Below are 14,785 nucleotides of genomic sequence, written 5' to 3' on the forward strand. Positions count from 1 at the left end.
AATCATTTGGTGAAAATCCTTCGAATCGGACCTAGCAACATCGAGTTCCATTTTGCCGTACGCTTGGTTTGATTAGAAATAGACACGTGTCATTTGGACGATCGAATTTTTTAATTAATCAATGCTTCATCCCATAAGAGATAATTTATGTAATAGTATCGTTAGGATAATGTACTTGCAATTATTAATTTCTCCAAAATTCCTGTCGATAATTCAATTCATACCAATGTACCATAATTTTTATTACTTTTAATTAATTTTGTTCAAAAATCTTTACTTCGCCTCTAGTATTAAATTCTTCAAAACTCCTTGTACGAACGTGCTATAACGTGCTTTCAGAAATTAGAAATAGAAAGAGACATAGAAATTTCCCAATTTATCCGGGATCTTCGTTTCTAATATTAAATTCACTTTGTACAATTGAACTAGTACCAATGTACTATAATTTTTCAAATTATAATTATATACTATAATGTAATATATAACACATGATACATGGTATGTTATAATTTTTACAATCGTATCAATTTATTTGAAGATCTTCTACCATTAATTGAGTAAAAATGACATTTCTTCTCGTTTCTACTCTCGCCGCACAATAAATTCCCATTCATCGTCGTTCCGTATAATAAAACTCCGTTCAAAGTATAATAAAACTCGCACGCGAGGTAACTTCGGCAGATTTCCAACGCGCTTTTGTCCATCGTGGTATCGTAGCGCGCGCGGGGGAGAGTCGCCCGGACCGGAAGTCAATTGTGAACGCGCGACGGACGACAGGAAATCAGCTGGCTCCCGGACGGAAAGCGGTTAAACAGAGCGTAGATTCGATGCGATCGATCCGATCGTAGGCAAAAACCTGCAGAGAGAGAGAGTCTGCAGAGAGGTACGCGTACATGTTTCGAATTATCTTGGATAGATCGGTATATAAAGGTGTGCTGCAGTAGGTAGCCACAGGTAAGGAATTCCACAATTTTATTGGCTTGTTTCGTTCATCGACGTGGGATCGCGTCGATTTTAATCGTCCTCGATAAGCTAACTGGACTGTGAATCCGGGCCGACTTCGTTCCCGGAACACCGATGCAAACAATTTTATGCATACTTCTCTCCTCTCTTGCGAAGCACCAGCATTCGTTTCGTTCTCGTGATACCGAAATCGATTCAATGTGTAACGACGTACGATCGCGATCGTAGCAATAGCCCACGAAATACTTGTTGAAATTGTATTTGTAGGCACTCTTTGTGGAAGCATTAGGTTGTGCTATATATGTACATTGTGTGATGAATATATTTTGACATTTCATTAATATTTGAGACTAATTTAGAAATTATATAACTGTAGATATTCATGTATATATACAGGGTGTCCTATTTTAATTTATAAATTAACTTGACTTATTTAAATTACAATTATCTCTGAAATTATTCGTAATTTAAAAAATGTCGCAAATGCATTTGTTTCTATTTTGAGTATACTTATTGTTAGTTTGTCTCTAGATAAACGCGTGTAGGAGGTATGAAGGTCACTGCTATCTTTTCAAGTATAATTATGTAATTTTAAATATTTAATTCAATATATACTACAGTTATATATTACTAGTAAATATATACTATAGTTAGATATTATTAGTCAATATATACCACAGTTATATATTACTAGTCAATATGTACCACAGTTATATATTACTAGTCAATATATACCACAGTTATATATTACTAGTCAATATATACCACAGTTATATATTACTAGTCAATATATACAACAGTTATATATTACTAGTCAATATATACTACAGTTATATATGTCTCAAATGCATTTGTTTCTATTTTGAGTATACTTATTGTTAGTTTGTCTCTAGATAAACGCGTGTAAGAGGTATGAAGGTCACTGCTATCGTTTCAAGTATAATTATGTAATTTTAAATATTTAATTCAATATATACTACAGTTATATATTACTAGTCAATATATACCACAGTTATATATTACTAGTCAATATATACCACAGTTATATATTACTAGTCAATATATACCACAATTATATATTACTAGTCAATATATACTACAGTTAGATATTACTAGTCAATATACTACAGTTATATATTAGGAAAATATTTAAATAGCTACATCATATGCGATATCGGTAAGCCTCAATACTCTGTGGGACGTATCTTTAACTGTCTTCGAATTTCCCACAAGTCCATGAACATTCAGTTTAGCGATAAATCACGACTAAATCGTGATGAACATGTCGATAGAGTTCTTAACGTAGAATTTACGAGATATTTGCTGCAACCGTGTGTTTTACAGAAACTCCGGAAAAATAGTGGAACATAGGTTATGATTATTTAATCATCCACTTACATTAATTACATTAATCATCGTTGATCGGTATTAAATATGATATAATAATAGAGATAATAACAGTCGATGTTACCACGAATCCCCTGTTTAATTATAGAAAGGCAATATTGAAAGGTTTCGAATTGTTCGATTCCTTCGATCGGTAATTACACGTATCCTCGGCGTAATTAAATTCAGTGTGTGTTCAACCTTCGGCCGGGTACGTAACGCAAAATCCTTGGTACGTAATTGGTTAAACGGGTTCCAGGTCGATCACATCCGAGGGAGAATTGAACACGATGTTATGCTAAATCTACCGCGGCGTGCATTAATTTGTAACAGGCCTTAATTCCAGTGCGCTCTGTCGTTTTAGCGAGACGCTCAGTATGCCACGTACGTGCACCCAAGAATATTGAATATTGTTACAAATTAACAGAGGTTTGATCCTTAATTGACGATACGATTACGCTCTCTATACCTAACGTAATGACGCGTAATAATAGTGTCAAAATTCAGCGAAATTCTTCATACGTCCCCCTCGAAGGAACTCGAGACTGTACATACGTGTTTTAGTATTTCTTAATTTCGGGGAACTAATAACAGATAATCGATGTATATCAATAAATGGAAATATGAAAATTTTATTCACCTCTGTAGATTTATTTTGCTTTCTTTTGTGAATGTTTGAAGTGTACAAAGATCCATAAATATATACTATGTATTACATATATATTTAAAATTAGATATTAAAATTATACAGTATCAATTGAATTATAATCGAGTTCTACTCGTTATTGTACATTATACATTATTTACTGTTATACTCAAATTCCAACTTGATCTAATTTAACTTGGAAAATTTTAATTCTTTCATTTGAAACGTAGCTTTCGTTAATAATATTTAAATTACATCGCATAAATATCCGTGATGGACCTACTTGCAACAAATATCCAGTAATTTGTGATAACCTTTTGCGCGAGTGTTTCACGAATGGGATGCGTAACAAAAACCACGCGATATTCTCGCAACTGCACCGTCGCTGTGTAGCATAATACACATACGCGCGTTCATTTATCTTTCGCGTAATTGCGCTCACTGCGCGGAGATCTCGCTGCGTAAATTAGTTCATCGTGGACAAGGTTTCTGTTAGGCCGCGCGTTTCACCATGGAATTCCGCAACGGTGGCGCGCATGTTTAGGCATCGTGGCTTTTTGTCGGTGTCCGTGATCTTTTGTTTAGCCCATACAAGGGTACACCATAATTTTCTCCAAAGAAAGACGCACGCTCACGGTTAGAACGCCGACACACGCGTCCCCTCTCTTTCTCTCTCTTTCTACTCGAAGAAGAACAAAAGAAAGAGAAAGAGAGAGACTTTATTTCACCATAAAGCCGAGTGAATTCTCGTTCTTGCTGGCGTTGCTGGCCAGATGATCGCCTCGTTTTGTGATTGCCACGCACTGGAAAATGATCGCCAGCAACGAGAACGAAGACGTATCGCTCTTCTTACCGGTCTTCTCATTTTTCTATTTGCTTTTTTTCTCCTTTCTTTCTTTTCGTCGTTGCTCTCCGCGCGAAAGCTCGCTCACCACCTCGCTTGTTACCTCGGTTTTGCTTGTCTTAATTCTTATGCCTCGCCGGTGTTTTGCGAGTCTCGTGGAAAGGCAAGGCTCTTGGATAGATCTTGAAAGTTGGATGTATCATGGAGGAATATGGAGGATGATAGATCTCTTTGAGATTGGAAACATCGACGAATGCGAAGAAATTGAAATGAAGAAGCTATGTAGTGCAAGGAAGAATAAAGGAGATTTTATTCTACTTTATAATAGGGAGGAACAGCTCGAATAGTCGAGCAACTGCGTATCATCGAGGTGCTCAACATAAAAGATTGATTTCGAAAATATTCTCAATCTCATTGTTGAAAAAATTATATTGAATCAGATCGTTTTAAAATGATATCAACTAATAGAAAAACTCTTCTTGCGTATAATTCTTATCATTGTATGTACGTAAAATTTATAATTATAATACGCATGAACATCTTTGAAAAGGAACAACAACTTGTACATACGAGTGTAACTCAAGATATTCAAATCCCTCACAAATTTATAAAAATCGTAAATGTACATGTAATCATCGCATTCAGTATTATATCGTAAGATTTATCGTCTCATTCGTTATCTGTCATTGAATAAGCATTATTTATATTGAATAAATAGCATTAACAAAAATCACGCTTCCTCAATTATCTGCGACCGGATGCACCGGTTGATGTTTAAACCGCGGGAAATCTGGGTCGTCGCGCGTCATTCTAGGTGAAATTTCTTCGGCTGTCGAAGACTGGACGATCTCAGTCTCGAAGTGAGTTATTCCACGACGTTCGATGTTGGTTCTCGAGCGAGTGGAAAAACCGCTGTCGGCTGGTAGCGCGTAGCTCGTTCCCTTCTCTTGAAAGATGCAACTTTCGTAACGAGCGAAAGTGACGCGCGCTCTCGATCGTTTTGCCTCCTCCTCCTCTCCGTCTCGAGATGTCGTTCCTTTTTTCGTGATATTTGGAAAGCGCGGCGTGAAACACGTTGACGATGCCTGGCTTCCGTCCATCGACGGAAGCGATTTCCGTGGAATAATGCATCGCGAAAGAGGCGCTCGCCCGGCCTCATTACCATAATTCCAAGGAAAACGATCTGTCGAAGGTACTCCTTCAGGGGAAAAACGCGGAGAAATATGTGCTCAAGTAGCGAGCGTGCTTGTTGAAGCCTTGCTTCGTTTCCTCGAACGTTTATCGTTTTAGAACGCGTAGCGAGATACATATATTTGTGAAAGTGCGCACGTACTACGGATATTTGTGCGATTCTACAGATGATCGAATTTAATAATAAATAATACAAGTTTAAATCGTAAAGTTGGAAAGGACAGGATCTAAAGAAAAATTTGTTTCGTCTACTAAATATTATAATAATTATTTAGCTTAATTTAGATATTTTGTATATTTTATTGTATATTTCTGTAGCCTTATAGTAATTATTAAATAATTTAGTAACTTGTAACTAGACCGCGAATTTATAATATTATTATTTAGTTTAATTTGGATATTTTGTATATTTTATTACATGTTTCTGTAGCCTTAAATAATTATTAAATAATTTAGTAACTTGTAGCTAGGTAGCGAATTTATATTATTATTATTTAGTTTAATTTAGATATTTTGTATATTTTATTACATGTTTCTGTAGCCTTAAATAATTATTGAATAATTTAGTAACTTGTAACTAGACCGCGAAATTATAATATTATTATTTAGTTTAATAATATCATTTAATTTAATTTAGATATTTTGTATATTTTATTACATGTTTCTGTAGCTTTAAATAATAATTAGTAACTTGCAACTAGACCACGAATTTATAATATTATTATTTAGTTTAATAATATTATTTAGAATAATATTATTTAATTTAATTTAGATATTTTGTATATTTTATTACATGTTTCTGTAGCCTTAAATAATTATTAAATAATTTAGTAACTTGTAGCTAGGTCGCGAATTTATATTATTATTATTTAGTTTAATTTAGATATTTTGTATATTTTATTACATGTTTCTGTAGCCTTACAGTAATTATTGAATAATTTAGTAACTTGTAACTAGACCGCGAATTTTTGCGCGTTGGAACAAATTCTTTATCTGGCTCTGGCTTTTGATGAAACTCGAAAGTGAATGAAATCGATTCGATCAGTTTCTTTTTTTTTTTTTTTTTTTTAAGTCGCGTAAGTATTATATTGCAACAAGTCGAGGAAATACGCGAAATACGTGGAACACGTGAAACGCACTTGCGCTCACTCTCTTGATGAATGACCGATTTAAGATTCCTCGGAGATACACGGTACCTCCACGGTTCACGTGACTTTCCTTTCCACCTGAATGGCTGCCACTTCTGTTTCCCTTTCTCTTTCTGCAGCCCTTCGATCCACGTTCCTCTTTTCACTCCTCCCGCTTCTAACCCCTCCACTCCCTTTCTGTCGTTTTTCCTATCCGTGGACGGTAGCTCCTAAATCTTCCTCTAAACATAATAATAGAGTTTGAAGAGGATCTGGCGTGCAGCAGCGGCGTTGTTGGAAAGTTTGATTAGCTGGCTGGATGAAGAGGATCGCGTCTCGTTCCACGAGAGAGACGCAAACGCGGGAGATTGCTTTTCGTGGTTGATATTCCGCTTATGTTTTCTCTGGAATGTCGGCGTCGATGGACGCCGCCGGAACTTTTTTAATAATTACCTCGTTCCGTCTTTCCCCTCCACCTCTCGCTCTTTGTCCGAGGATCGAAGGGGTGGAGGAACTGGAGGAACATGTTGGATAGTTAATGAGATTATTATGCAAAATTGGAGGTGAAATATATTTTTTATTGATACTTTTTTGCTTTTACTTGCGTGTTTTTTCTTAAATTTATTTTTATTAATCGAAGCTGAAGTCCTCTCGTCGAGAAACGAAGTGTGAATATTATAACGGGGTTGGAAATTGAATGGAAAATTGGAAAAATATGTTAGAAAGTTAATCAGACTATTATACAAACTTGGGAGTAGAAATATATTTTTTATTGATATTTTTGTGCTTTTATGTACGTGTTTTTTTTTTTTAATTTTTATTTTTATTCGTCGAAATTGAAGTCCTCTCGTCGAGAAACGAAGTGTGTGGATATTACAATGGGAAGCCTGAAGGAACATGTCAGAAAATTAATTGTTATATAAAATGGAGAATGTGAATCTTTCTCTTTATAGTGATTTTTTTGTTTCTATTTAATATCTTTTTAATTTTATTTTATTTGTCGAGGCGAAGTTCTTCTCGCCAGAAGATATTTTAATGAAATTGAAGAAAATGAGGCGAATAACGAAAAGGTACAGGCTAGAGAGTTAACATGTAAAACAGATGAAATCTTGTTTCATTAAATTTATTAAATTAAATTCCTCTTGTCGGAGGATCGAAGTATGGAAGGATGAATAAGCGTTAATGAAATTCGATAAAAATCAATGTTATCTATAATACTTTCATTTATTGAACTAAAGTTTCACTCAGATTAAATTGTGGATATTACAACGAAGTCAGGAAGAGGTTGGCTGGGAGAAAAGAAAGGAAACCGACAAGTTAATAAAACTGATATATAATGGAGAGATATAAAATCACCTTTTACTAAATTTTCGTCTTTTTATATACATTCCTTTATCTTCATTTATTGAAACGAAGTCTTTGCTCATCCGAAGCTCCAATATAGATATTACGATAAGGTGAATGAAAATAAAAATTGACCAGAGATAACAAGAGGAGGTTATAAATAAAATAGAAAATGGATCATTTTTTTTTTATTCCTCTCTCATGTATCAATATCTTCTCTTTTCCATTTCACTAACTGAAAAAAAAAGAAGAACAGTCAAATTGTAGCATCTAGACAATGAATAAGACACAAGGTACAAGAAGAAAGAAAATTAATTTCTGTTTGTCAGTTCTCTGCTTCGCTGCACATTTTTATTTTCATTTACCAACTGACTTTACCAAAGTACATCCGCATAAATACTCCGACGAGGTTAAAGATCGTTGAATAAGTTGGCAAGTTAACGAGATCGATGAATAAAGGATATAGTTACGTATACATATAAAAGTACATAAAAGTATATATATTTTTTCGCTGCACGACACGTTCATCCGAGGTTGAACCGCTCGCTGTACAATGTTCAATCTGTGTCATCGATATTCATATTTCTCCGGTTGCCAGTACATATTTCTCCGGTGTCCGCCTACAGCCCGGCAGTTCTGTATGCGCGTCGCTGTCGTGAAACTACGTAGAAAGTCTTTGTATCCGATAGAAATAATAACGACGTCAGAAGTTCAATGCAACGTGACGAAACGCATAATGCACGCGACGAAGTGTGACTCCTTTGGATTCATTCTGATCTCGCCAGCGATTGACTTGAAGGCGAGAGAAGTACACGGTTACTTCTTTCTCTGCGTGTTATCCTTTCTCCGTGCTATTCAGACAGAGAACATATTCTTTCATTCACAGTCTATATTCAACCGGTGGGATGTCAATAAAAATTTCTAGCTTCGAGAATTCGATTTATCCGATACACGAATGTGTTTGAAACAAAGCGAGTTTCGTGGTTATTTAGATAGTTATGATATTAATACTTGATCGATTGGGTCGTAACGTTAATTTCCACTTTTCTTTATGCCATGTTGTTTAAAACTTTTACGTTACAGTAAAATATTAGGCGTTATTTTAGTATGCCTCTGCGTGACAATAAGTAAACAGTGTTCAGTTTGATAAGCCAATAGATAAACTGTTAATATCGACTGTATTTGCTATTTATAGGTTTTAGTTTTACAGAGAATATCAAGTTGCAAGCAATAAGTATTAGATAAGTGATAGTAATTATTTGGAGAGTTAATGATATACAACTACCAGTTATCGATCAACGTCGAAAATTAAACGCGATCCACGTTTATGTTGCAGGCAACGAGGAAGATTTCAAAATGCGCATACCTGTTCGTCGCCCCGGGCTGGGACTTCTCGAACCCGCTGAATCGGACCAAGGTAAGAGAGAAACGAAGCAAATTTTCTATACAGTCTTTAGCAGTTGTCGTCGAACGAAATCACGTTGATTGTCTTTCATTGATAATATATAATCCACCGTATTTTTTTGTCGGGGATCGATGAAGCGATACTGAATAACTGATAAAATGGATAAAGAGATTAGAAAAGTCGTTGTTTCTATTGATCGTAAGAGATCTCGTCAATCGTCCGTAAGATAATAAGGAATTGAAAGGTAGTTAAGTACTTTCTTCTTGGAAAGCAAATTTTCAACGTTACATTTCAATATTAAAATTTCTAAAAGCCTCTACTCTGCGAAAAGGAATTGGTAATAAACGATTAAAACAATTGAACGATGCAATTCGGATAACTGATTAAAAATTTTCAAGTTAAATTAAACTCCAGACAATAATTTAAATTAAATTGTCATCGATGATCGCTCAATTGTGCAAAAGTATTTCTCGAGAACGAAACAATTTCCCCGCTCGGCGAAGGAACGAGACGTCGCTCTGGTGGCGCAGTTAACTAGCAGGTCCGCGATTCGAGGACACGTTCGAGGACACCGATTTCTCTCTTAGCGACGACAACGGTCGCCGGCGGAAAAAGGGGAATCGCGGCGATAACGCGGCGAGTGGAAATTAATATACCCGTCGTGGTGTGTGTTGAACGGGAGCTCACGATCGGCATAAATCTCGCCGGTCTCGATGAAGGACTCGCGCCACGGTGGTCGAGATCGATCCTCGGCGCGGACGTCCCTGGGGACAGCGAAATCGGCTAGTTGCTCTTATCGATCGGCAAACGGGGAGGGAGGGAAAAATTCGGTACGAAGCGATTAAGGATCGTGCGTCGCGCTCCTCGTCGGAGAAAGTTTAGAAAGGAACGGCCGATCCATAGTTCGCATAGGTCGTAAATATAAAACGAGGAGGAGGAGGAGGAGAAAAAAACCGGACGATCGCTGTAACACAACGATCGAGAACTGTTTGCGGTTCGTAGTCACGTACGTAGACGAGAAATTACCGTGAAACGGGGGAAGAGTACGATCTCGCGTCACGATTTTCGAGAACAGCTGCCCGATCGCGAAGAAGTTGTCATTTTTTTTTTTTTTTTTTTTTTTTTTGGTTGTTTTGGCTGCTGCTGCGATCGATATTCTGGTTCGTTCAGTTTCTACGGTTGCGAAGAAATTTGATGGATGGTTTGTTCTATGGAAAATATTCATAGACACACGTGTTTCGTTAATGTTTTCAAATTTCAATAATTTAACTTTATAATTTAATTGAAACCAGTTTGGAAATGTACGTAGAAATTATAAGATATTTATTGATCTTTGCAAATGTTTTTGGATATTTACTTTATAGAACAAACGTATGTGTGTGTGTTACGTGAAACATTTTGAAATTTTATTAATATTGTAACAAGTTATATAAAACTAATTCCACTAAATATTAGGACTTACTATTAATATTACGGAGTATTACTGAGTATTTTAAATAAGCCTCAAATATTTGTTTGCAACGAATATTTGTGATTTTGACATAGCTCAATAGCTTATAATTTCTCTTATAAATAGTTCAAAAAATTCGTAGCATTTTTACTATTAATTGTCATAAAATAACGAAGTATCACTCCCATTTGATCACTAAAACAAATTAAGAAGAAATATGCGTATGTGCAAGGGTGTAAAAAATAAATATACGCTCACAAATATTCGATGACTGTGACAATGAACCAATAAATCGAACGAGTTCGATCACTGGTGCAAAATCGACAATAGAAAAAATGGGAAGGTAAAAGAGGAGAGGAGAAGAAAATGAAGATCGATCGTCGTCTGCAACGAGATCGAGGAGCGGATCTGCACGGTTATCCTCGCTTTCTCGATAATGAGAAAATTGTGCGGTTCGATCGATCTTGTAACACGATCTCGCGATCATAGACTGTCGATAACGCGGCACGTAGCTCGAGGCATCGGAACGGAAGTGATCGATGGTCCAGACGCGGTATTTCCGATCTCCAACTCCGATCGTTTCACCACGCTTCCGCAGCCTATCCTTAAATACCGCGAGATCGACGCGTAAAAAGGTGCAGAAGGGGTTTCTGGCCTTTCAACAGAGACATAAATTCTTTCAATTAATTCGTAGAAGGCGTCACGGTTGAAATTTTGCAATAATATTGCCGCGATATTTGTATAATTTGATGTTTAGTTGAATTGATTCGTACTTATATAGGTCGCATCTATCTATGTCTGACTCGTACAGTCCTCAACCACTTAATTTCACTATGTTTACTCTATTAAGGAGGAAGCAGTAATTTATCAGAATATTACGAGTCGATCAATTTCTTGAAATTTTACAAAATCATGGCATTAAGAGGATCCTCGTGTAATATTAAAAGTAGAATTTAATAATTTAAATCGACGATCGGACAAAAATTGTAATTGAATTACTAGAGGCATAAATTACGATTATATTGGTAATTTTACGTTGATAATTGATAAATTAGCGCAATAGTAATTTAAACAAATTGACAACTATAATTATTATAGAAAATTAAGTGTATACAGATATACAGGGATTATTAACGCAATATATATGTAATGGATATATTTAACAGTTTCCCTACTCTCTTTATCCATCATCGTTTATTTTTCACTTTATTGTCAAGAACTGTTTACAAAGCATCTCGATTACCTATCATCGATCAAATTTAGTTAAATAACTCAGCGTCAAGTGACAAAAATTGAATTTAAAGAAAGAAATCGTCCAATATAATTAATCTCTATGAAACCATCAGTTAAAAAAAGAGAAATTCTGTTCTTCGAACGCGTAAATTACAACGATCTTTTTGGAACGGTTGTTAGATCGAGGGATCTCGTTTAATCGGTGATAGCTGTCGTAGAACTCGAGTCGATTAGAAACGTGTACATGGTTAGCACAGTGTACGTACGTACGTGCTATTGCACGATTCGATCGGCGCCGGTGTCGATGCGTGAAGAGCGAGTTTTAAACGATCGATTATCGAATCGTACCGCGTTGCGGAGAAACGCGCGAGTAGAAAGCGGTTTCACGGACCGGGCCGTGTTTGGCCTCGTTCAACGAAACTCTCCCTTGATTTTCTATGACAGCTGTGACTATTCTTCCGCCAGTTCTTTCGCCCGTTCCGCGAAATAATGGGGATCGCTCTTCCGGTTTTGCGGTCGTCGTTCATCTTTGCTGACACTCTCGAACGGAATAAGGAAGCATCGTGGATGTATCACGGATAATCGTTTTGCTCGGTAGATCGAGGATTTTTACGCGATTTGTAGGAAATTCGAAAGAGATCTGGATCGTCGAATCTGGACCGTGGGAAGTTCGAAGGATGTTAATAATGTGAAAAAGCCTATTATAAAATTATACTATAATTATAAAAAATTATGAAATTCTAAAAATTATATCAGGCTAGTTCTGGTGGAATTTTATCGAAACCTTCGTACTTACTTTCCCTTTTTTTTCTCCTTTTTGTGTCATATAATGCAACACTTGAAAAACAATTGAAAAACGAATTAAATGAACAAATAAGTAGAAATATCCAAAGTACACTGTTTCGAATAATAATATATCAATTATCTACCGACGTTCAGAAAAAAGAAGAAAGAGACACGAAGATAATTTAAAACAAAAAGTTAGCATTACTTCGTGACTAATTTCCCACCGTCATAGTCATTCGTATTGTTCGTCAATGTTGCTCCCTCGGCACTCAATTATTTCTCTTAATGGCGTTTCGAACGGGATACTAAAAATGATTTAATGAAGGTGGATGGAAAACAAGCGTAGCGTAGCGATCGTTTTAATGACCGATAAACGAGCGTCATGGGGTGACGAACGACCCAGAAGCACGGTGGGAATCGGCGGCACTGTGTATTGTCGTTCTCAATAGGCTGAAAACTATCGTTGAAATTACATCGAGCGGGACGCGAGCCTGTAAATCTTGCTCGTTTCACCGCGAGAGACGTCGGAGAAAGTGAATAATTAGAAGGCGCCTTAAGGCCTTAAAGGCCTTTTAAAGCTTAAACTATGAACGACGGTGCGTAACAGCCGTCTTTCTCTCTCTCTCTCTCTCTCTCTCTCTCTCTCTCTCTCTCTTTCTCTCTTTTCGCTTGGTTCAACGTCGTGACGAGACCTTCTTAATTATTGTGGATTTTGTTAATTCGTGCATTCAATCCGGTGACGTGGATTTTCATCGAGTTTATTCGTCTTGTTGCTTTTACTAGACTCGTGTCTGATTTTTACGTGACTTTACGTGGAATTTTCGTGGAGTAATTCTAGTCTCGGACGACGAGGTTTACTTTAGATTTTTGTCTGTTTGCTCAGAATCCTCGAGAATTTTTCAAATAACGAAGATAATTGGTAAACGAGTGGGACGGTATTAATTGAGCGATTCGTTTGTTTGTAATTTTTGACGATTTTGCTTATAATTTTAGAAAATTAAAGATAATTGATCACATGATCTTCGTGGAATTTGTTCATTTTGCTCAGATTGTGAAATTATATGAAAATCGTATTTTAGGAATTACATTTTAGGAATTTTTTTTGTATATAGAACTTTTGATTCGATTATTTGCTTGGAACAGTGAACGATATTTGTGTAATTTGATTCTGGAAATTTTCTGAAGCAATTCGACACTTGGATATAGAATTTTGTTCAGTTTTTCCAAAATTTTTAAGACTTCTAATCGCAATTCTTCCAAAGTGTCTCCTCTCATTTTCATTTTTCGAAAAATATGAAAAATATATTGTATATAAATAAATATTGTTTTCTTCAAATCAAGTGGCTGTCAATGTTGCATCGAACAACAACAAAACACAAGAACTCTGATCTTCGTATATTTGATAGATCTTTGTATTTAAAGCAGAGTCATATAAAACACTGCGGCAGAAACAACGATGTATTAATCACGGCAATGAATTTGTTAAGTCATGGAGCGCATTATACCGCGTGCGCAATAAAGTAAACGAATATATTGCAGTGGCCTCCAACGTCGTCGTAACATTATTAATGATAATAGACAACGAGCTCACCGATAACACGATCACAATACCACCATCGTACGATTACGACCAAAAAAAGAATCTTAATTTTTCCAATCTCTCGAAATCTCTTCGTTTACGAGTTGCGTTCACAAGAACAACATTTTGAGAGAATTATCAAGGCAATTAGAAAACGTAGCGATAACAATTTATTGTTTCGTGTAATTTATGTAATTTATTGTTATGTGATATTTGCTGTTATGTTTGATTAACATCAGGCAAAGAAAAGAGCTGTTGATCTTATGATCTCGGTCTTATAATTCAAAAGTTACAGAGTCTAAGGATAAAGAATTTGTTAACTCAGCAATAATAAGTGAACAACACAATTAAACGGCAATTAAACGATAATTATTTATAAACTAGCAAATATTAAATAATTTGGAATGTTAAAGTATTAAATTAATTAAATAACACTAAGGTGTCTATACTTTATTTTATAGACAACACCTTAGTGTTATTTATAATATTTTATAAATAACACTAAGGTGTCTACACTATATTTTAAAATGCTCAGAAGGAACACTCTGATTGATATCTATTTTGTCTGTTACACAATACACCCTTGCAAATATGTTTAAATATATTTAACAAATACAGAAAATACTGAATTCTCTCTCTAGCTCTGCCAACCGTCTGCAACGAGCAACAATTTCGTCCCTCGCCACGTATATTTCATCCGTCGTTTACCAACGATTAGTTGCATAACAATAATGACACAGCGTGTGTGCGTCGAAACGGAGTACAATAACTGCTAAATCAGCATGTCGACGTGTTGCGTATCGTATCGATGCCTATGGTAACACCGTAGCG

The 14,785-nt window shown here is 35.8% G+C and overlaps 1 protein-coding gene across 1 annotated transcript in view; it reads left to right on the top strand.

The window, feature by feature from the left end:
• The window catches only part of LOC122531626 (protein outspread-like), a 133,055-nt gene that overhangs the window by 70,871 nt on the left and 47,399 nt on the right, over positions 1 to 14,785 (top strand). The window contains exon 2 of the mRNA XM_043659675.1: positions 8,838 to 8,918. Within this exon, the coding sequence (XP_043515610.1) occupies positions 8,838 to 8,918 (81 nt within the window). The remainder of the gene's footprint in view (positions 1 to 8,837; positions 8,919 to 14,785) is intronic.

Source organism: Frieseomelitta varia, unplaced genomic scaffold, assembly GCF_011392965.1.
Source record: "Frieseomelitta varia isolate USP_RPSP 00005682 unplaced genomic scaffold, Fvar_1.2 scaffold_407, whole genome shotgun sequence".
Lineage (NCBI taxonomy): Eukaryota > Metazoa > Arthropoda > Insecta > Hymenoptera > Apidae > Frieseomelitta > Frieseomelitta varia.